General features: G+C 43.4%; 1 protein-coding gene across 2 annotated transcripts in view; it reads right to left on the bottom strand.

The window, feature by feature from the left end:
* The window catches only part of cyth1b (cytohesin 1b), a 30,919-nt gene extending 11,485 nt beyond the window's left edge, over window positions 1-19,434 (bottom strand). Inside the window, exons 1-3 of one of the 2 annotated variants that reach the window (XM_084078501.1) lie at window positions 18,998-19,434; window positions 5,487-5,569; window positions 162-226 (exon numbers count right to left, since the gene is read on the bottom strand). In XM_084078501.1, coding sequence (XP_083934627.1) covers window positions 162-226; window positions 5,487-5,569; window positions 18,998-19,298 — 449 coding nt within the window. In that variant the 5' untranslated portion in view covers window positions 19,299-19,434. Of the gene's footprint in view, window positions 1-161; window positions 227-5,486; window positions 5,570-12,815; window positions 12,969-18,997 lie in introns of those variants that run through there. The other variant, XM_084078502.1, reaches the window with a different exon arrangement.
* Window positions 19,435-22,275: the final 2,841 nt, after the last annotated feature.

Raw genomic sequence — 22,275 nt, forward strand, 5'->3', positions numbered from 1 at the left:
ACTGGAGTGTCCAAAATATAGTTCTTTGCATATACTTCTGGCCATATATTACATATATTTATGGCCATGTATTGCACCTTTAAAAATTGATAAAATATCCCCCCCCCCCCTCACCCAAAGCTTTCACAACTGTACAAAAACAATTTGCAGACATAGACTACCTTTCTTCAGTCACACCCAGGCTTTCAATCTCATTGGTGACCACTGCTATCTCATCCTTCAGCCTCTGTGAACGAACCGGAGAGCAGGGTAGAGAGAGAGAGAGAAAGAAAGAGAGAGAGAGAGAGGGTTAGGGACAAAGAAGGCTGAGAATTTGTGCTTATGCTTTTCATCAGCCAAGCGATCAATACACACACAAAAGAATACATGATGGCACATACATGTGCACACCTCACAGACAGACAGACACACAAATCCAATTATGGATTTCCCTCTCCTCATGTCTGACCCCTGCCTCAACTCCTGGGCTGCTTCTTTTGATGTGGTCCCAGCAGGATAAAGAGTGCAGGCCGTGCATGATGACACACGTCAGTTCCACACTCAAAAGCATCTTTGACCATCAACAAATTGCGCAAAATTGCAACAAAACATCCTGCTAAGATATGACCCAGTAAAAAAAATAAAGGGGTCACAGTGTACAGACAGCACTGTGTAAATCACTCTCCCTCAAGAACGACTTATTGTCCCGTCTCGGGCTATTAGGAGCTATTTGTAACAGCCGGGGGGGCGCACGCTGCGGTCAATCCTCCCTGGGACCATGTGCACCTGCTCCTGGGGTCAGACAGCACCGCCCTAAACCCCTTCTCATCCCTTCTCCTCCCACCCTCTTGTCTTGACCCACATTTACAATCCCCTGCTTCCACCTTCAGTCAGTCTGCTGACTGGCTGCTGCTGCGTCACCTCTGGGTGGGACGACCGCAGATCTTCACACACATTGATTGGCTTCAGTGGAGCAGCTTTTCAAATCACCCCTAAACCCCCGCCCCTATGTACATGGATGGATTAACCCTTGGCCTGAGGTTCCGATTCTACAAAATGTCTTCTAATTCCTAACAGTTTTTTGAAAAAAACGTATGTTGCTATGTCAGTGGTTTTCAAACTTTTTAATGTCAAGGACCCCAAAATGTATATGTATTTGGCTGCGGACCCCCATCTCAAAATATTTTGTTCCAGGGACCCCCAGAAGCAAAGATTTGAGTTAATGTTTGCTTTAAAAGAATATATATATATTCAAAGATTTGCACATATTTTCACAATTTAAAAAAAAAAGTAGATCTACAAGCTCATAGCGTGGCACTCGGTGCCGCGCTATGAGCTTGTATATCTGCTATTTTTGAATAGCCAAAGTGTAAAATAATGGTTTTTTGGCTCAAATGAAAAAGTGACACAGATGCGTTCCAGGTCTTAATGGGTTAAAGCAACAAAAAAAAGAAATCTCAAGACTCAAGTTTTCTTAAGCCAAGTGACCAATCTGCGATTTGTGAAACAGCGTAAAATGTGAAACATTGTGAAATGTGACACAGCGCTCTCCGTTTCCTAAACAATTAGCACAATACGTAAAGTTATGTTTTGGCATTATCATTCTAAACCTATGTTTCTGCTGTCACACATTCAGCCAAGTTGAAAAAAAAATCACAGATTGAGGTTTTAACCGTTGCTTTTTATGAAATATCCGAGACCATTAGGGTTTATGGAAGATGCTTTTGAACATGTATTCTATTGCGTGTTCGTGGGGGCGCATCACGATGCGTTGTGAGCTTGTGTAGGCCATATTTATATAGGCTATTTTTGCCTATAATGAGTCCGACGTGCCCAGAATAGGGAGGCGGCAGGTTGAAAGAGTTTTTTAAGAGCTTAGGAGCCAGGGTGGGCGGCCTGGTGGGTCGACCAGTTGCTACACAACATACCACACGCAGCACGCAGGCCTGTCTGTGACGTCACGTCATGGGTTCCAGTCCGTCTCGTGACATGCGCCGCATGTAATCTCTACGCAGCAACCGCCCATGTTTACTGACTGTTGTCCCTCTCTCCACACACTACTGTCTAACTAACACAGTGCTTCTCAACCCTTTCTGGATCAGAGAACAGTGTTTGTGGCCTAACCCGTCTGACCACTTGGCTGCCGACTGCAGAGTTAACCCGTTTATTTTAGACCTGAGGCCGATTCTGAAAACGCCCTCTAAATCCTTGAAAGACTTCAACATTTTTTATTCGATTTTTTATTTTATTTTTTATGTTGCTATAGCAGCAACTAAAATGAGGCGTTTCCCAGCTTGAAAGGTATAACAACGTGTAGGTGTAACAGGTCTAAATGGAATGGCTCTGAAAAGTGCTTTTTCAGAGCATGTTTATTTGTGTCCTGGCTTTAATCAATGGAACTAACATTACGTTTATTTTCATTGATATCACAATGAACACAATTCTAATAAATAATATGTTGACTAGGTAGATTATATGAACAATTTTGATCGATTGATTGAATACTTTATTAACAGTTTGTCAAAAAAGAGCACAGGGAGTAAAGTTCTATACAAGGTCTGCTAAAAGGATTAAAACCCAAGAAAGCACTATGGCTTGTTTCCATTGGGGTCTATGTGTATTCAATTCATCGAAACATCACAGTTTATTTTACCATCACTAATTTGCTCTTTAATATTAAGACCTGGAACGCATCTGTGTCACTTTAGATTTCTTTGGCTATTTAAAAATAGCAGATATACAAGCTCATAGCGCGGCACCGAGTGCCGCTATACAAGCTCATGCGCTATGAGCTTGTAGATTTGTAGATTTTTGAAAAATCTTGAAACTTTTTTTTTCTTTTTTTTTCAAAAAACTGCTGCAATCCGTAAATTCCATTTCCTACCCGGGATTCAAACCCAGGTCTCCCGCATTAGAGACCGAATTTCCACCAATCCTTCAGACGGAAAACCCCTTTTTTATCATTATTTCAAAAGACTAAAAAATAATAATAACTGTTTGAGCTATGTCTCTCCGGGACCCCACTAGTTTGGGCCCCACTAGTCCTGGGTCTCTATCACATGAGGCAAATGCCCCAGTCGTCTGGACCCCCCCGCCTCCAAATAGGTTTCTATAGCAACCGACCGTCCACGCACCCCCCTCAGCACCAACGGGGGGTCCTCTCTCTCTGTGCATTAGCCGAATATTTCACGGCCCATTACCCATCAGCCCTCAGGGCAGGGCATTGCGGTGCACTGCTTACACGAGAGGGAAGACCGTGGAACCACCAATTAACCCCGCTAATAAACTCAATCAATCTGTTTACACAGCTCTGTGTGTGTGTGTGTGTGTGTGTGTGTGTGTGTGTGTGTGTGTGTGTGTGTGTGTGCGCACACGCACCCTTGATGCGCGCCTTGCTGACTGAGGCATGTCTATTGGATTACGAACACAGCCTCAGATCTCACCTAAAGCACAGTTTACACACTAACACAGGCAAAACCTTGTAGAAGATATGAGAAGCCCTATGCATGTGCACTGTATGTACTGTATGTGCAAAGTGAACTGCATTACATTTTGGTCCAGAGTTCTAGACGGCTTCTCATAGTATATACTGTATGTATATCCTAGACCTAGTCAGAGGATAAGTTGTGCCTCAAGGCACAGATTGCTAGCAAGACTGACACACACATTAATACCGATGTCTGGGGCTCACCAACCCCCCACCGCACACGCGCACACGCACACACACACACACACACACACTCACACACGTCTGTATGTGTACAGTAACGCGCTGGTGATCAAACTCCCAGTACCACCCCCCATCCCTTCATTCAACCCCCAACCCTCTAAGTTTTAGAGGGTTGGGGGTTGCTTCTTTAGTGACCTTGGTCAGGGTTTTGTTTTAGAGTCTAAAACAAAACCCTGACTAAGATCACTAAAGAAGCACCAGACTAAACTAAACCTCCAGTCGTAGATGTTTGCTAGGGAATGTATTCATAACAAACAGGAACAGAGACATCATAGGCCTCATGAGATCTTGGTTCACACGTTTTAATAACGGCCTTCACATGCTTAAACATGGCGCCACGGTGGCATTTATCCTCATCCTTCAAAATCCCAGGCCTTACTCTTTTTTTTAAAGAAGATTTTATTCTCAAGGTATCACAAGGAAACATCAAAAGAATAAAAGTCCGCACAACAGCATTGTTCCCAAGTGTTTAGTTTATTTTAAAACACAGGAAAAAATTACACGGTACAACGTTTCGGCCACAGTTGGCCTTCATCAGGTCCAGGTCACCTGATGAAGGCCAACTGTGCCTGAAACGTTGTACCATGTCATTTTTTCTGTGTTTTAAAGTAAACTAAGCACTTAGGAGCAATGCCGGTGTGCAGACCTTTATTCTTTTGAACTGTCACTTTGTGTCCAGAACCAGCAACGAACTGGATGTGCGCAACCCACTGTTTTGAACTAATCACAAGGAAACATCTCTCCTCCTCTGTCTAGAATCAAGGAGTATTATTATTTGTTCATTTAATATTATATTTTTAGGCTTGTGTGTAGTTTAATGTCAATACAACCTAGTGAATGCAAATCCTTTCAGCAGGAAATATTGGGGGCAATGTTTTTGCCACAGCGCCTGTTGATATCAGGGGAAATTTCTTACCCTTTGACCCAGTAAGCCAATTTCATTTTTACCGCGTTATTTCCCATTTCATAAAGTATTTTGTAGAAGCTTTATAAAGTATAATCTCTGCAGAAGAGAGGAGTCTGGCTTCCAAAGGAATGTGGCTGAAGCTCAAGGTTTATTCAATTGATTAGGCAATTAAAAGGTGAAGGGGGGAGGGGGGTGGGGGCTCGGACTACTGAGTGACGTACTGTACCGTGATGAAAAGAGTCAGCTCAATTACATTTGGGCCGGAATGGACTTTGAAGCCGGCTAAAGCCCGACTAATACCTCGTACGACGGAGTTAAAGAGCTTGTCTGGGAAGCATAAGGGCCTATAGGTTCGATTCCCGGCTCCCGGCAATGTGTCGAGGTGTGCCTGAGCAAGACACTTCATCACCCCTAACTGCTCCTCGAGGCGCTACCCAATACTTAGGATGGGTTAAATGCAGATACCACATTTCACTGTGTATGCAAATATACAGTGACAAATACCGCATAGGAGTGCGGACAAGGTCACAATGAGTCGCATCCGCAAAACACGTTGTGAGCTTGTATACTGTCTACTTTCAGTGCGTGACACTGTGGTGCGATGAAGCATGAATTGGGCTTTAGGAATGATTCTCTGAAGTTCCACCCATGATTACAAGTTTAAGGCCTCTGCGCCTGATGCTGAGAAATAATCTGTCCTCTTTGCCGTTTTTTTATCTGTCCCTTACTCTGCGGTGGTGTGTGTGTGTGTGTGTGTGTGTGTGTGTGTGTGTGTGTGTGTGTGTGTGTGTGTGTGTGTGTGTGTGTGTGTGTGTGTGTGTGTGTGTGTGTGTGTGTGTGTGTGTGTGTGTGTGTGTGTGTGTCAGTTACTTGTATGTCCTGCAGTAGCTCTTGTTTCCTGCGTTGGATGCTTTCCAGCTCCTGTCTCTCCTCGGGGCTGAGGTCATCGGGGACTATGAGCACAGAGAAAGACAGAAGAAACGTGGTTAACACCCAAATATTAAGAAATATGGTTAACACCCAAATATTAAGATGGCTAGATGAGATACACACACATGGTCACACACCCACACACACACACACACACACACACACACACACACACACACACACACACACAGAGGGGTGACCTGAGAATCCCAGTGTGCTGTATCACTATGGCAACACAGCCCCTTATCCATCAAAGTGTGCCCCAATCCCAGCAATCTCCCATCAGTGGATGAAATTACCCCCCTCCATCACTGACACACACACACACACACACACACACACACACACACACACACACACACACACACACACACACACACACACACACACACACACACACACACACACACACACACACACACACACACACACACACAGTGGACTTGCACCCGAATACAATACCACCAACAACAACAAGGGAGAAAATAACTGTAAGCCAAATATCAAAAACATATGTGGATGCTTTGTGTTGTTTGTATGAATTGTGTGGTCATCATTTTCTGCTGCATCCTTCACTGTAACAACAATCCTCCTCTAGATAAGACCATTTCATCCCCGTTGTTGTTGCTTAACATTCGGGCTGCAACTGTTGATTTTCTTCTTAGTGATCATTCTATCAATTACTTTTTCGAACACGTTGTGAGCTTGTTGATTAGTTATTTATTGTTTCACTTTTTTTTACATTTTCACCTATAATGGCACACCCAACAGATTGATAGATTAGTGATTATTTTATTAAATGATCAATTGTTTTTTATAATCGATTAACTGTTGCACTCCTACTTAAAATAACTCGGTTATAACTCGAATGGGTTAAATTAGGCTAACACTAATGACAGGGTAGACCCCCACCCACATTTTATCCATGTATTATTGCTGAAAGAAAAGGTTGGTTAGTTATGTCAGTCCTTTTTAACTCACACACCCACTTAACCGTAAACTACAGTGTGAACTCAGGCTTCTCTGCACACCACACGGAGACAGAGACACACACTTTCTCAATAATGTCTGCACGAGAATGATAAGGGACAGACAGACAGCAACCACATGGAACCCAAGCGGGAGGGAGAGAAGAGAGACATACAGTAGAGGGAAAGAGAGAAAGAGGGAGAGAGAGAGACAGAGAGACAGAGAGACAGAGAGAGAGAGAGAGAGAGAGAGAGAGAGAGAGAGAGGGTGAGGGAGAGAGGGGGAGAGAGAGAGAGAGAGAGAGGGGCCGAGGGAGAGAGGCAGAGAGAAAGACGAACAGAGACAGAAAGAGAGGGGAATCTGTAAACAGTTATAAAGTGATGAAGTGATAAACCGGTAGCGTGTTTCCACTGTCTTGGCAGAGTGAACAGCGATGATTTCACAGTGCATTAACCACTCTGTTGTGGTGCTATTTGTGCATCATGTGTTCTACTTCAAAACAATGAATCCACACATGTATTCTGGGACATCAATACATGCAGTTATCAGTTGAGTGGAAACCTCATATGTCCAAAACTGTTACTTTTCAGGATTCAAATTCAACAATGGCAAAAGTAGCAGATCGACAAGCTCAAAACGCGTCGCTTTGCGCCGCGTTTCAAGCTTGTAGATCTGCTACTTTTGTGTGACGCTGTCGTATGATCAAGCAGGGCATTAATGTACGGGAAAAAAAGACAAAGAGTCAAAATTTGGAGATAAGGTTTCTGCGCGACAGCAACGATTATCAACTAAGTATTCTGACTAGTTCAATTAACTGTTGCGCCCCTTATCAGCAATCGCTCTATTGTTATAATCTAGCCGTGGCATGATGGGCATCCTGAAACTCCATCATACACTAGTTCACTTTCTAATTTTAGCCGCGGGGCCTGTGAGCAAAAACAAATGGAGTAAATGAGAGAGAACAGCTGAACTGCAGGATCTGTGTGACTGTGTGTGTGTGTGTGTGTGTGCGCTATATTCAACCCCAGCATCATGCCTCAGGTGAGAGGTGGACAGTGTGTGTGTGTGTGTGTGTGTGTGTGTGTGTGTGTGTGTGTGTGTGTGTGTGTGTGTGTGTGTGTGTGTGTGTGTGTGTGTGTGTGTGTGTGTGTGTGTGTGTGTGTGTGTGTGTGTGTGTGTGTGTGTGTGTGTGTGTGTGAGTGAGAGAGGTGGACAGTTGTCTCAGCCTCAGTTAGAAAAGTGACATCAGTGTCACCATGGTGTGCACACACTGTCAACAATCACACACACGTCACCCAGAGACACAACTTGGCCAAATATGACATCAAGAGTGAAACTCCTTTATGCACAAAGGGATTATCACACAACACAAAACACGTGGCTCCAATCCATGGTCCTTCATCAAGAGTGGACAATAAGCCAATGTACTCAAAAAAGACAAAACACACACACACTGACATAACTGGTGTCTTGTGCATCGTAGCCCTTTAACCAGCTGCAATACACAGGGTGAGGTCAGTGACTGTGTGTGTGTGTGTGTGTGTGTGTGTGTGTGTGTGTGTGTGTGTGTGTGTGTGTGTGTGTGTGTGTGTGTGTGTGTGTGTGTGTGTGTGTGTGTGTGTGTGTGTGTGTGTAAAGACACACCTCAACACAGCTAGGTTTTTAGATTTGAGATTACACTAATGACCAACTGGCCTAGACTTGTGTTTGATACACAACTACTGTAGGCCTAAAAGACCTCTCCCTCTGTAACCTCTGTCTCTTTGGCTTTGCTCGATAAGCCTTATGCAACCAACCGCATCCTTCAACCAGAGCAATGTAACGACACTTGACAAACAGAAACCGCATTATTCCATCCGCTGTGACCGCCGGAGCTGCGTTTGCATATGTCATGTGGGGCTTGCTTTGCAAGGAATACATGGCGACAGAGTCACAGAGTCACACACACCCACACCCTGACACCCACACCCAATTTCCTGCAAAAACCGTCAAAATGCAGAAGTTCCGATAAACTACACACCTACACATTTACGTCACTCTCTTGCTGTGCCCTTTCCAGTGAAAACTTCTGCCTGCAGACTCAGAGTGGCTTCAACACCGGGGCTCCAATTAGCAGCGAGCTTCTCTCCTCCCGGCAGAGTGGGTCCAGTCAGTGACAGTCCCGAAGAGAATTAAAAAGGTATCACAAAGTGACCAAAAGGCACGCACATCCTGTCCTGCTGGGCTGGGTGCTGGTTCAAAAAAATTCAACATGAAAAAACAATAAGATCCGCACACCAGAATGCTGCTCCCATCGTGGGTAATGTTTCTTCCTCAGACCTTACTGAGTGACAGTCAGCAACAACAGGACCCAAGCCCCTATACCCTGCCACCCTCCCTCTGTCCTCTATGCACAGAAGGATCCACAAGTTCCAATTTTAGCCCCAGCTCCACTTCTAGCCACATGCAGTCTCCATGAGCCAGACTCTAGCTCTGGCGTTGAAACCATCCAGTGTTGTCAGTCAGTCCCTCCAGTCCTGTAGTCTTACAGTCCCCTATGGTCTGGTCCCTGTCCAGGCTGGTTCCTCTGAAGCCCCTCACACAGAGAGTGTGAGTGGGCCTACACTACACAGCTCGCTCAAAGAGGACGGGCGCGTGTATGGGGAGGGCTAGAGGCGCTCAGCTTGACTGAATGCTGACTGTGTTGGTGTGTGGAAGGGGGGGGGGGGCGACCCTAGGGCTGTCATACACCCCCCTCCCACCCCCTTCTATCCTACTTGACTCCTCCCTTGCTTGCTTGCTTGCAGTGCCTCAGGCACACATATAGACACACAGGCTCCCCCATGTGGACATGAGTGTCAGAGCCAGAGAGACAAGACAGAGAGAGAGAGAAAGAGAGAGACAGATATGGCAAAGTTATGCCCTGTTGTACGATGGTGTCGGGTGCGGGAAAATAGCCGATCTACAAGCTCACAGCACGTCACGAATGCGACACGTTCAGAGACAAACGGCTCAACTCAGCTCTACAGAGTAGTGAAAATGTGTTCGACTCACATCTATGTACTGTAATTAATCTAGACAAGAGGCCTGCGCCAGAAAACATACAGTACAGGGCATAAAGTCAGTGACTAGCAATTTACTGAACAACAAGGCTGTGTACTTTTAGCACACTTAAATATCTCTTTACGCCCTCAAAGCCTATCACATGTTAAGCCCACACAAACCAAAACCATACGTGCACACAGACACACACACACACAAACACACACCTTCCATCTTCATATCTGTGCTGTTGGCATATTGCAGCTATTAGGCTATTTGTACCGTGTGGTCAGGCATTGGCCCTGTGGGCCTTAATGTGACCATAAACAATCTGTGTTTGAAATTTAAAAAAAAAAGCCTTTTAATTATCCATCCACTAACTGCAACTGCAGCTCTTGTTCACAAGGCAACATTTGTCCAGTTAAATGTTCCTGCCGCCGCAGGAAAGCAAGTTCAGAAGGATCATGACCCAGTCATGTGGTTACGTTGAGCTCCCTGGTGACTGCCTGCACCCACCCAGCCTCTGGGGCGTTGGAGTCCCATCAGTAACCGGAATCGTGGGACCCTAAGATTCCCATATATTATATCGTTGCTGTCGGGCAGAAACCTCTTATCTCCATATTTTTTAACTTTTTGTGTTTTTTTGGGAGAAATTAATGTCCTTCTGCCTATACTTGATCATATACCACAGTGTCACACAAAGGTTATCAAAAGTAGCATATCCACTACAAGCGCGTTTTTTGAGCTTGCAGATCTGCTACTTTTGAATTTGAATCATGAAAAGTAACAAAAGAGACATATGAGGTTTCCACCCAACAGAGACGATATATTATTTTATATGTATTGTATAAATGTGTGCAAATAAATATGATACTTTCTGTAATGACATTTAAGGCCAAATATTGCTACAATTGCTACAGACTGATTCAAACCTGTGGATAGCCAGTAATGTATTTATTTTTCGTTAAATCGATTAGTTCGATCAACTGTTAGTAACAGTTGATCCATTGTGAAGTGTGTTATTGTACATATTTCTTGTTTTTCATACCAGTAACCTGTAAGCTGATTGTATGATGTTCTGAATATGTGTATATCTGTCTGCGTGGGGATCTCATTTGAAACCAGCCGTTGTGCTTTTATGGGCGATGCAGTTTAGAGGACCTTGTATCGTAAACTGCACTTCCATGTACCTTTTCCACGTCTTTCTAAATAAAGTACTTCAATCAATCAATCAAAGTGTACCAGTCTGTTACACCCCACAATGGAGAACGGAAAAAGAGAGAACAAGGTTTTATCCGGCAGTCAAGAGATAATGAAACATGGAAGTGTGATGGAAACAGGTGAACAGGAAGCCGAGGGCAGAGAGCACCAACTGCTGCAGGTGTGGCTTCCCACAGTACTGGAGCCACGCCATCCAGTTCAAGTTGCCGTTGTACTGTACCACCTAGGTGTGGAGAAGGACTCTGGGGGGAAAACATTCCTGCTTTTATGACGCGTGTGTATATTTTATACCTCAACAACGCTGCTTGCTTCGGTCCAAAATTGGTCAAACCAGTAAAAAGAAAAGGCAAACCCAAGAATGTGTGTTGTGCATCTAAAAGGAATGTGCCCAGGGCAGGGGCCAACTTGGCACTTTGTGAAGTAAGGCCCTGGAGAGCTGAGATTTGAGCCCAGTTCTCTCCCAGAAAGACTGCCCAGTTCCCCAACAAAACATAATAACCGAGGACCAGTTCGCTCAAGTGCCCAGTTCTCCGCCCCTCCCCCCAAAACACAGGTCCAGCTCACTTATGGGATACAGGTCCATTGGGCACCTAAACATTGTGGCCACCTCAATGTTAAATAGGTTGTTTTTTCTAAAAATAAATAAAAAAATGACAACCAAACGTATGCTTTGGAAAATGCAATCATTTGCAATGGTACTCGGAAATACCGTAACATGATTTGAACATGCACGGTACATCATTATCAGATCTAATTTGAACCTTCAACTTCTTATATATCCCCACAATGACTGGCTATGACAGGTTTTGTGGCAATTTGTAGCATTTGTAGAAATATCAGGCCTTAATTGAAATAACAAAAAAATATATATGTATTTGGCCCCTCATTTGTAATTAAAATGTAGATATAAAATTAAATATAAGATATAAAAGAGATAACATTTTTTTTTTAAATGGGGCACAGTGTTCTCGGGGGCCCACCGTTCCGGGTTAACCCCCCCACCCCACTCCCCCCCTTCAGTGCCCAGTTCTCCGGTTGTCCTCTAAAAGCTATTCCCTTGTCCCCAAACCATTCAATAATGGGTGTCTTTCAGCCTCAGGGTATTAATAGACACATACATGCATTATGTTGCACCATAAACAACACACAGCCATGTGGCCTCCATCCAGTCCCACTATAATAGACTCCCTTGTTCCAGCAATAGATTTATTTGTCAGGGACTCAAACTAAAGTTACTGTTCTGGTGGTCCAGAGACCCTGTTGTTGCTCTGTTTCTGTTGACTTTTATTTATTTTTGTATTGATTGATTGAATACTTTATGAGTCAGAAATGTAAACAGCACGAGGTACAGTCAGACATTAAAAGGGAGATTTCACTTTCAAACCAGTTTGAAAGTGAAATATCCCTTTAAGGCTAAAAAGGATAACACAAAAAAAGTCCAGGGGACTTGTTTCCATTGTGGTCCTATGTATTCAATTCATCATTAGCATGAAAAAAAAGAAAATCACAATAATACTGTATTATTGTGTATTTTTGTTGTATTATTAATACATGTCATCACCAAATACAAACACTATTATGTAGGCTACAATGGAGGAAAAGGAAATAAAGGAAATGACACTTCCTTAGTCCTTTCTATGGGACAACTTTGAACAACTTTGGATAATTCCTTAAAAAAAAGTAATTTAATTTAAAAATAAATCTATAAAATACATATTTGATAAATCTTGATCTAAGGCTAGATAAAAAAAAATAATTTCAACTCTAAAAACGTGATTAAAATGAACATACTATATGCTGACTGACACGAGCAGCAAATAATCATTGATAAAATGCCTGGAATTTATAACAGTCGCGCTACATTGTAGCCGGTGTGGCGCAGCGAAAATAGCAGATCTACAAGCTCACAACGCGTCGCCGGGCGACGCGTTGTGAGCTTGTAGATCGGCTATTTTCGTCCTCGCCAGATAAAGTAGCTCAGCTTTGAGTTTTCTAGCAGCCCTTGCTAACCAGGGTAGCACAGCTTTAGTTGGTTTATTATTAGAAGATAAAACTTACCGACTGCATCTTCAGACTTCTGCACCATAATGTGTCCACAGAGAGGATGAATGTACTTTATTTTATTTATGAATAAGAACGGAAGAAAGGAGAATAGTTGACGTGTTCACTTGGTAAAGTGTGTGTGTGTGTGTGTGTGTCGCTTCATACAGGATGATGACAACTGTCTGTGTGTGTGTGTGTGTGTGTGTGTGTGTGTGTAGACTAGAGAGAGAGAGAGAGAGAGAGAGAGAGAGAGAGAGAGAGAGAGAGAGAGAGAGAGAGAGAGAGAGAGAGAGAGTGAGTTAGTGGGTGAGTGAGAGAGGGAGGGGGAGAGAGAGAGGGGGGAGAGAGAGAGAGAAAGAGAGAGAGAAAGAGAGAGACTCACCGCGTGCGGTTGAGTGACGTAGGCGTGGTCTCGATAGCAACAGCCAATCGGGGATTGGATCGCTAAACAAACGGTAAACCACTGACGCGGGCGCGCACGTGCACATACGCTCACACACACGAACGCTCTTTCCATCTCTCTCTCACGCACGCGCGCGCACACACACACACACACACACACACACACACACACACACACACACACACACACACACACTTCCATCTCTCTCTCTCTCTCTCTCTCTCTCTCTCTCTCTCTCTCTCTCTCTCTCTCTCTCTCTCTCTCTCTCTCTCTCTTTCTCTCTCTCTCTCTCTCTCTCTCTCTCTCTCTCTCTCTCTCTCTCTCTCTCTCTCTCTCTCTCTCTCTCTCTCTCTCTCTCTCTCAACCACAGGGTAGAGTCTAATGACACACAAGCCTCAGTGTATGAATGAGACTTCAAAGGAATATGGAACTCCAAATGAACACAGTGACAACTGTTTGATGTATAAACATATATATCTAAGAGCAACTTTTGAGATTTGTTCAAGGCAAGTTTATTTGTAGCCAGGCTATCTAGCACATTCAAATTGCTTAAAAGCATTAAAACAAAGTTTAAAAAGAAACACATTACAAAATATGACATTTGAATAACAGTTATTAAATAGTTCAGAGAATGGAAGATAAGAATAAGCTAAAATAAATGATTAAAGATTAAGATAAAGTTAATCAAAAACCTCAGTAAAAAGGCAACAGCTACAACACACATACTCAGGCTTTGATTTAAAAGAACTGAGAGTTGTAGCAGACCTGCAGTTTTCTGGAAGTTTGTTCCAAACTTCCAGATATGTGGAGCAGAAAACTAGAATTGTCCCGATACCGAAACGAGTATCGGAAAAGCTGCCGATACTGCCTAAAAGTTGGTATCGGTATCGGTGAGTATGCCAATTCCGATAACGTAATTTATCACATGATGATAATGTAATTTACAGTAATCGATTATTTTGTCTTTTGAATGCTTCAGTTGATGTTGCACTACTGTTTTATACTCTTACAGTACTAGCATTTACTTTATTATTTTGTAGCTGCACTTTAACAATTATTAATGGAAATATAGTTTATTCCTAGATCCTTATAGTGGTTCTCAAACTTTTAAATTTCAAGAACTATGAGAGTGTACGCTACACTCTCAGAGTTACAGACCTATAAGGGTCCATTTGGAACCCTGTCAAGGAACTCAGAGGATCCCTGGACTTCACTTTAACTGAGAACCACTGTCCTAGATTCTTTTATTTTTTATTACACACTGGTATCGGATCGGCACATCGAGCAATACGCAAGTTATGGGTATCGGAATCGGTATCGGGAAGGTCATTCTTTTTATCGGTACATTCTCTACATAAAACCTGAACACGTTCCGACTCTAGAGGCGTCATTTCAGCAAAAACTGTAAAGCACCTTAGGGCGTTATTTGTCACTTTATATTTGCTCATGTGTGAAACGTGTCCTCTGCATTTTACACATCCTAGCAGCAGTGAGTGGCCGTTGGTGTGAGGTGCTTGGGGAGCAGTTAGAGGGTTAAGTGTCTTGCTCAGTTTGACACTTTGACACATTGCTGAGGTCTGGAACCGAACCTGGGACCTTTGCCTTCTGCAAGCGGACTCTCTAACCATTCAGCTATGGCACGCCCTAGAGGGTGGCCAAAATGGAAAGTGACCACTTAAGCCCTGTTCTTTTTTTAAATAGGGCTTTTTAAGATTATTTTTTTCACATACAGGCCCGGCCTTCAACTGTGTTCAAATGTCACAGGATGGATTACCAGCCACAGCAGCCACAAAAACATAAAACGAAAGCACAAACAAAAGAGAAAAGACAAGACAAGACAAGACAAGACAAGACAAGACAAGACAAGACAAGAGCACAAAAAACACAAACCACTTGATGCTGTCGTGGAATTCTGATCAATCAGCAATCGATAAGGCACATAGGAGTCAATACAATATTCCAGGTGGAGGTGGATATGCTTTATGTACATGATATCATGGTCAGAAGTACATTAACACTCATGTCAGTGGTACGGTAGTTCTGCCTCGAGCACAAGGCAGAGATCATGGTTATACTGGAGCTGCCTGAAGGACAAACTGAACCATAACAAGATAGGCTGTACCAAAACAATAGCTATTAGGCCTAGTGGAGGCTCTTACAAGCTGACAAATATCATACTGTATTGTAAAAGTATTATAAGGGATGGTATGATATAAAGGTTAGATATAAGCAGCCATATAACTTCTTCCTCAATGCGTTGTGAGCTTTGTAGATCTGCAATGTTCACCTATAGTGACATGCCATAGGGACGCCAGGTTGCAAGTGGTTAATGAATGCATGGTTGCAGACAAAACACGCTTCTATAACATGTGCAGATGGACGGGCGTGGATTGGGATGCACTCAGCAGCGCCAATCTAAAATAAGATTAATCTACAAAAACAAATCAGAGAAAATACACATAAAAACTGAATTTGAGGTTAAAGATGAACACGTCACTAGAGGGTGGCGTGCAGTTGCCATCTCCCTGGGACCCCAAAATGACACCCCTGGACCCCTGGGTTCAGAAAGTATATAGGACCTGTCCCCAGACTGACCTGAGAGGTCTGGATAGATGGTTCAAATAATGCAGTGCAGTTTTCAAAATGGGAGGGGGGCAGGGGGAGGCTAATTGGAAAGCAGAGTAAAATGAAAGCCCATGGCTATGGGGGTCCTTGGCATGGAAAGGTTGGGACCTCTTAAACTAGTGTGCACTGTACATCCAGGGATAGATGTGAGGTTCATCCATGGAGGAAGTGGTATGGTGAGCTCGGAGAGGCAGAGGGAAAGATGAGGGGATCGCAGCTGTGTGCTTGAATCAGAGCTTTATTTAGAGTTCGGACACGAACAAACAGGATATGTAGAGGGGTGGGGGTTGTGGGGGGGCGAGGGGGGATGGCAGACAATAACTGCTGTTGATAATCCACTGGTTCTCAAAGGGGTCCTTGAGGTGAGGGGTTCCAGGGGGTCCCCCAGCTGAGAACCAAATGGAACCTTACAGATCTGCATACTCTCAGAGTTATGCACTGATTCCCAAACAGTGGGTCGGGACCCATCATTAGGTCGCAGACCAGTTTTCATGGGTCGCAACTTAAATCGCAAGTAAATTCTTTACATTAATAAAAATATATACATATATATTATTTCAAAACATAAAAAATAAGAAATACGTTTTCATCAATTAAAAACAATTATTAAAAACAACATTTCATCAATCAAAGGTATGTCATAAATAAAATTTAAAAAACGAATAATTTCCATAAATACATAATAAAACAATTTTGAAGAAGTAGTGAAAATATCAGATCTACAAGTTCACAACGTGGCGCGTTGAGAGCTTGTAGATCTGATATAAGTTTGGGTCCCGGGCAAACGTTTCTCTTTTGTGTCTCGAGCGAAAAAAGTTTGGGAACCACTGGACTAATGCATACCACACACTGCATACATCCTTGCAATTGCATGCATGCATGCGTCCTTGCAATTAACACAGTGACAACCACTGTGATAATGTTACCCAACACTTTTGGTAAGGGGAGGGTTAACGCGGTGGTCATTAGAATCACAAGAATGTTGCAAATATTTCGTAAGCCATCCATGGCTCACAGCTAAAGAGTTTATCCACGAAATGGGAACAACTTTCTGCCACAGGCCACAGCCGGGCTGGGCTGAATGAGGAAAGTATTACACAAATCTCAGATGAAAAATGTATAGTATTTAGTTGACTGGAGTCACCCAGTGATCCAGGGCTCTATAATATGCTTTTTTCCTTCAACACCAACTCTCTTCTCCAAAGACAGCCGATCTACTGTACAAGCTCACAGCGCTTTCTGTCTGACATTACTCATTTAATATATAGCTAACCAAAGGTCAGTGCATTTTAGAGTGTATTATTATCTGGGCACTCTTTGTCGTGGTAGCAGGAGGGAAATGTCTCGCTATACTGTACACCAAATCTCTTCGTCTTCGCCGAAAATAGCAGAGCTGTCAGCTTGCAGTTCGGCTATTTTCGTTGAATGTTCACCCCAGAATAGGGAATCTAAGGTTCATGTTGTTAATGCAAATATGGTGATACAGAGATACAGAGATACAAAGAGACAATCAGAGGGAAAGCCCATTTTAGATGTTTTGGAGATAATACCAGAGCGGCCAGACTCAGATGGTTTGGACATGGAGAGGACAGATAGTGAGTATATCGGTAGAAGGATGCTGAGGTTGGAACTGCCGGCCAGGAGGCCTATAGAGGAAGACCAAAGAGGATATATATGGATGGAAGTTAGTTGGTGTGAAAGAATAGGAGGCAGAGGACAGGGTGATGGAGAAGGGAACAGCCGAAAGGAAAAGAAGAAGATACAGAAACAACCTGCCAGTCCTGGGATGTCTGATAATGATGTCAGAGTTTGTGGGATGGATGTGTGACCTGTGTGATGACATCATATGTCACACACTGACAGAACAGGATCTGACGCGGTGTCACGCTGCAATGCATTGTGAGCCTGTAGATCTGCTATTTCTGGTGTGAGTATACATCTGGCATAACTGTAACCCTAACCCCTAAACCTGACCTTTAAATGTCTAATCCAAACTCTAACCCCTAATCTATACCTGGCCGGCCCCGAAAGTTCATGTATTGTGTCTGATTTTGATGTCCAATGTAAGTGTGATGTCCATGTCAAATAAAATAAACATAACATAACATAACAACTTGAATATTTTCGTAATTGTAAGCCTGACTTGTTGTGAGGACAAGGAAAATTGTTTTTTTCTGAACATTTCTGCCATATTTCTCAAATTCCGCTCGTGGGGACATTTGGCCCTCACAAACATAGCAATGCAAGTACAGTAGACGCACGCACACAAACACACACACACACACACACACACACACACGCGCGCACACACACACACACACACACACACACACACACACACACACACACACACACACACACACACACACACACACACACACACACACACACACACACACACACACACACACACACACACACACACACACACACACACACACACACACACACACACACACACACACCCTCTCTGTCTTGCTAACAGAGAACATCACCACAGCAACACAACAACCCTGATAGCCAGCCTTCACATGTGACTGTCTCTTTAAACGTGACGACAGAGAGCCTGTCAACAGATGCACTGTAATGATATTCCTACACTTACACTTATCACTGTGTTTTGGGTGAAACTAGAACGCATCAGCCAAACATCATAATTATGAGCAGCAATTACAAATGTAAAAAGTCCTTTACATTGTGACACACGCTGTAAAAACCTCTTCTTCACCAGTTCAGAGTACTCTTTTCACAACTTTTATATATGTATTGTAATGTATGTATTGCCATCAACCACCTAAGCCCAATACACTTTGTCGCTAGCCAATCTATTTTCTTTTAACATTTTGAGCTTTCTTTGTCATTTAAACAAAATTCTAAAGATTTTTTTCTCTCAAAATGATCAATACAAAAATCCAAATCTTTCCATTTTTATATTATCACTATTTGTTTTTTGTTATTTTTTCAACACTTTTTCCTATTACGACGAGGCCCAAAACTGCAGTTTGACAGAGTTTAAAACCCATTAAGACCTAGAACGCATCTGTGTCACTTTCACTCTTGAAAACATTTTTTTCAATTTTTTTTCAAAAAACTGTCGGGATTTAGAAAACATTTTTAAGAATCGCCTCAGGTCTTAATGGGTTAAAGGTATGGAGCAGCACTCACTCACCACCAGTGTCTGCAGCAGCAGGTGCTATCATCAGTCGCACCGTTGGACAGAGAAAAGCCTGGAAGCTGGAGGCACACAGCTCGCTGACAGACCCCATCGCCACACGCTGCCGCTCGCCGCCGCCGCCACTGAGTTTGGAACAGAAGAAGAAGGGCTTTTTACATCCAAGCACAAGAGCATCCTTTACAACACGTAGCTTCCCTTTATGCCTCCCTCTGGTGTCGGCGTCACATTGAGCAGCATCACACAGCAAACAGCCTTGGGCTTTACACCCAGTGAAGTCCCCTAAGACAGCCAGCATTCAGCCTGTTCTTCCCCCCCTTGTCTGTACACTGACTGGTCTGTCTGTCTGTCTGTCTGTCTGTCTGTCTGTCTGTCTGTCTGTCTGTCTGTCTGTCTGTCTCTCTCACTCACACACACTCTCTCTCTCTCTCTCTCTCTCTCTCTTCCTTTCTGCCCCCCACTACCCCCCTCGCTCTCTCTCTCTCTCTCTCTCTCTCTCATATTCATTCACTTGACCTTGTTCTTGAATTCTCTCTCCTGCTTTTAGTTCAGTCTCTCCTTCAAGTTTGCGCATAGACACATGCACGCGCACTCACGCACGCACACACGCACACACGCACGCACGCACACATGCACACACACACACACACACACACACACACACACACACACACACACACACACACACACACACACACACACACACACACACACACACACACACACACACACACACACAAACATTCATTTGTACGCATTGCACACAACTAATCTAGTCATTTTGAATCATCGTTTCAAATACAGCATTAAGATGAGTAGACTCACATATGTACACACAGCCCCTCTCCACGCACACGCACACACACACTCACACACACACACACACACACACACACATGAGTACACACACACACGAGTACACACACACACACCCCGTGTGTGTGTGTGTGTGCAACTCACAGTTGCTAATGTATTCTTGGAAGTGATTATCAATTTACACACACATGCTCACTCCCTTTTATCACGCCTGACATAGCAGACCCAACTTAGAGCTGCTCAGCCACACCCAGCAGAATGCATGTGTGGCTGCTTTACACACACACACACACACACACACACACACACACACACACACACACACACACACACACACACACACACACACACACACACACACACACACACACACACACACACACACACACACACACACACACACACACACACACACACACACACACAAGGTCAGGCAAACACACAGCCCTGTCACTCACAATCACTCAATAAACATTTTGTCATGTCCTATTCATATCGCACATCCTCTCCTCTCTCCTCTCAGTCTTCAGTATGTTAACATATAGTAGCTAACCAAAGGTCAGTGCTAATAGGGGTAACATATATCACAGAATCTGCTTTAACACTGTCCCATAAATGCTAGGTCGAGATCAGATCCTGTAATCGAGAAGACTGTGTGAACTGGAGGAGACAATTATCAGTCTATTCAACCCCAGTGGGTGACCGCTTGTGAATGGAGCACTTTGTCATCCCGCAAACAAAGCACACCATCACGATACAAGGGTTATCACATAATCCTAATTACGCGCTGTACTGTAAATCGGCGGATGTCCGTTCCTCTGAAAGTGTCAAAACGGACCCAGCACGGGTCCGTTTTGACATGTTCAGAGTTAAATGAACACCCCTGATTTCTCAGTGCGCTTGCACTCATGCAACAGGACTTTAGAAGATGCCAGGACTCAGAGAACTCACCAGACAACAGAACAACGGCCCTGCGGGGCACTGGACAGGAGGATGGGTGGTCTACTGCCCCTTTGTAGAGTTTCCTTGCTGAGGCAGACAGCAGAGGAAAGCTGTGAGGAGGGACTATAGCAGAGGTTCTCAGTGGTCCGGGGACCACCAGTGGTCCTGGAGGGGGTTCCAGGTGGTTCCCAGCTAAATGATGGAGAGTTGGTAATCAAATGGACTCTTACAGATATTTAACTCTTGAGGGTGTAAAATGAAACCAGATGGACCCTTACGGGTCCATCTGGTTTCATTTTACACTCTCAAGAGTTAAATTATTGTTAAACATCTTATCCAACGATAACAAAATATTCAAAGTTTTGGGTCTGAGAATCTCATCAAATGGTGGTCCGTGGCTCAAATGCCGGAAAAAAAATGGTCCTTGATATGAAAAGGGTTGAAAACCAGTGGACTAATAGTATAGGGACAAGTGATGGGGAGTGACACTGGAGATGTGACCCAACTCCAGGAAGGGGCATATTATGTGCCTTATCCTCCACTAGTAAAAGATTAAAGCTGAATGTACACTTTCTCACACAACCGCTCTCAAGCTTTTACAGCTTGCTTAGGTTTGACACTTGTGTATAGCTTTGCTGTAGTGGTATCTGTACATGTATTCTGATTTTACCGGATTAAATGTTTTACTACCCTATAATATTGTCTTGTTTTTGTCTTTTAAGGCCTTTTAAAGTGTCCTTGAGTCCTGGAAAGGCGCTGCACAAATACTATACAAATACAAAATGTCTCCTGTAATTCCATTAATAATGAGAGGCAGGGGATTATATTAGACGAGGAAATTCGATCAACACACCGAGACTTCACTGGTGTCAATAATTACAATCCAAGAGGCACAGCAGACAGAGGTTAAATGAGTGAACAGAATTAATGTCTGAGTGCCTCTTTGGTCACTTGAGGATCAAAAGGGATGTCATACAGGCAAAAAAAGATACAGTAGTAAACCACAATGGATGCCAGTAGTATCTCCCACTTCATCCATCCATCTACCATCTATCATGGTTTCTCAGTGGCATTGTTATTTATGAAGTTTTAATAATAACACATTTAGCCCCCTTTTCCTTTATGAAAGTGTGGACCAAATCCGTGAAGGCCTCAAATCCAACATGGCTGCTATCAGCTATGTTGGAAATGGTCTTTTTAATGGTTTTGCCCTTCAATGCTGTTATACAATATGTGACTCGTTGGATTGAAGCATTCGTGTTGTTTTGATGATTAAAACATCTGTTACAGTTTAACCTATTTTTAAATCGCAGATCATCTGAACAGTCACAAGGTGTGACTGAGCTGCTGGGGCAAAACCACCGATCAAAACTTCCCATTCACAAGTTCCCCACCATGACCAAATGGGTGAGGGACGCCTCAACACGTCATTATGGAGCTGGTAAAATATAATGCTGTTAAGCTACATTAAAAACAAAACACTGCATCCTTCTGTATAAAAACTACAAAGCAAGGCA

Source organism: Gymnoscopelus microlampas (genome assembly GCF_963454915.1).
Source record: "Gymnoscopelus microlampas genome assembly, chromosome: 14".
Lineage (NCBI taxonomy): Eukaryota > Metazoa > Chordata > Actinopteri > Myctophiformes > Myctophidae > Gymnoscopelus > Gymnoscopelus microlampas.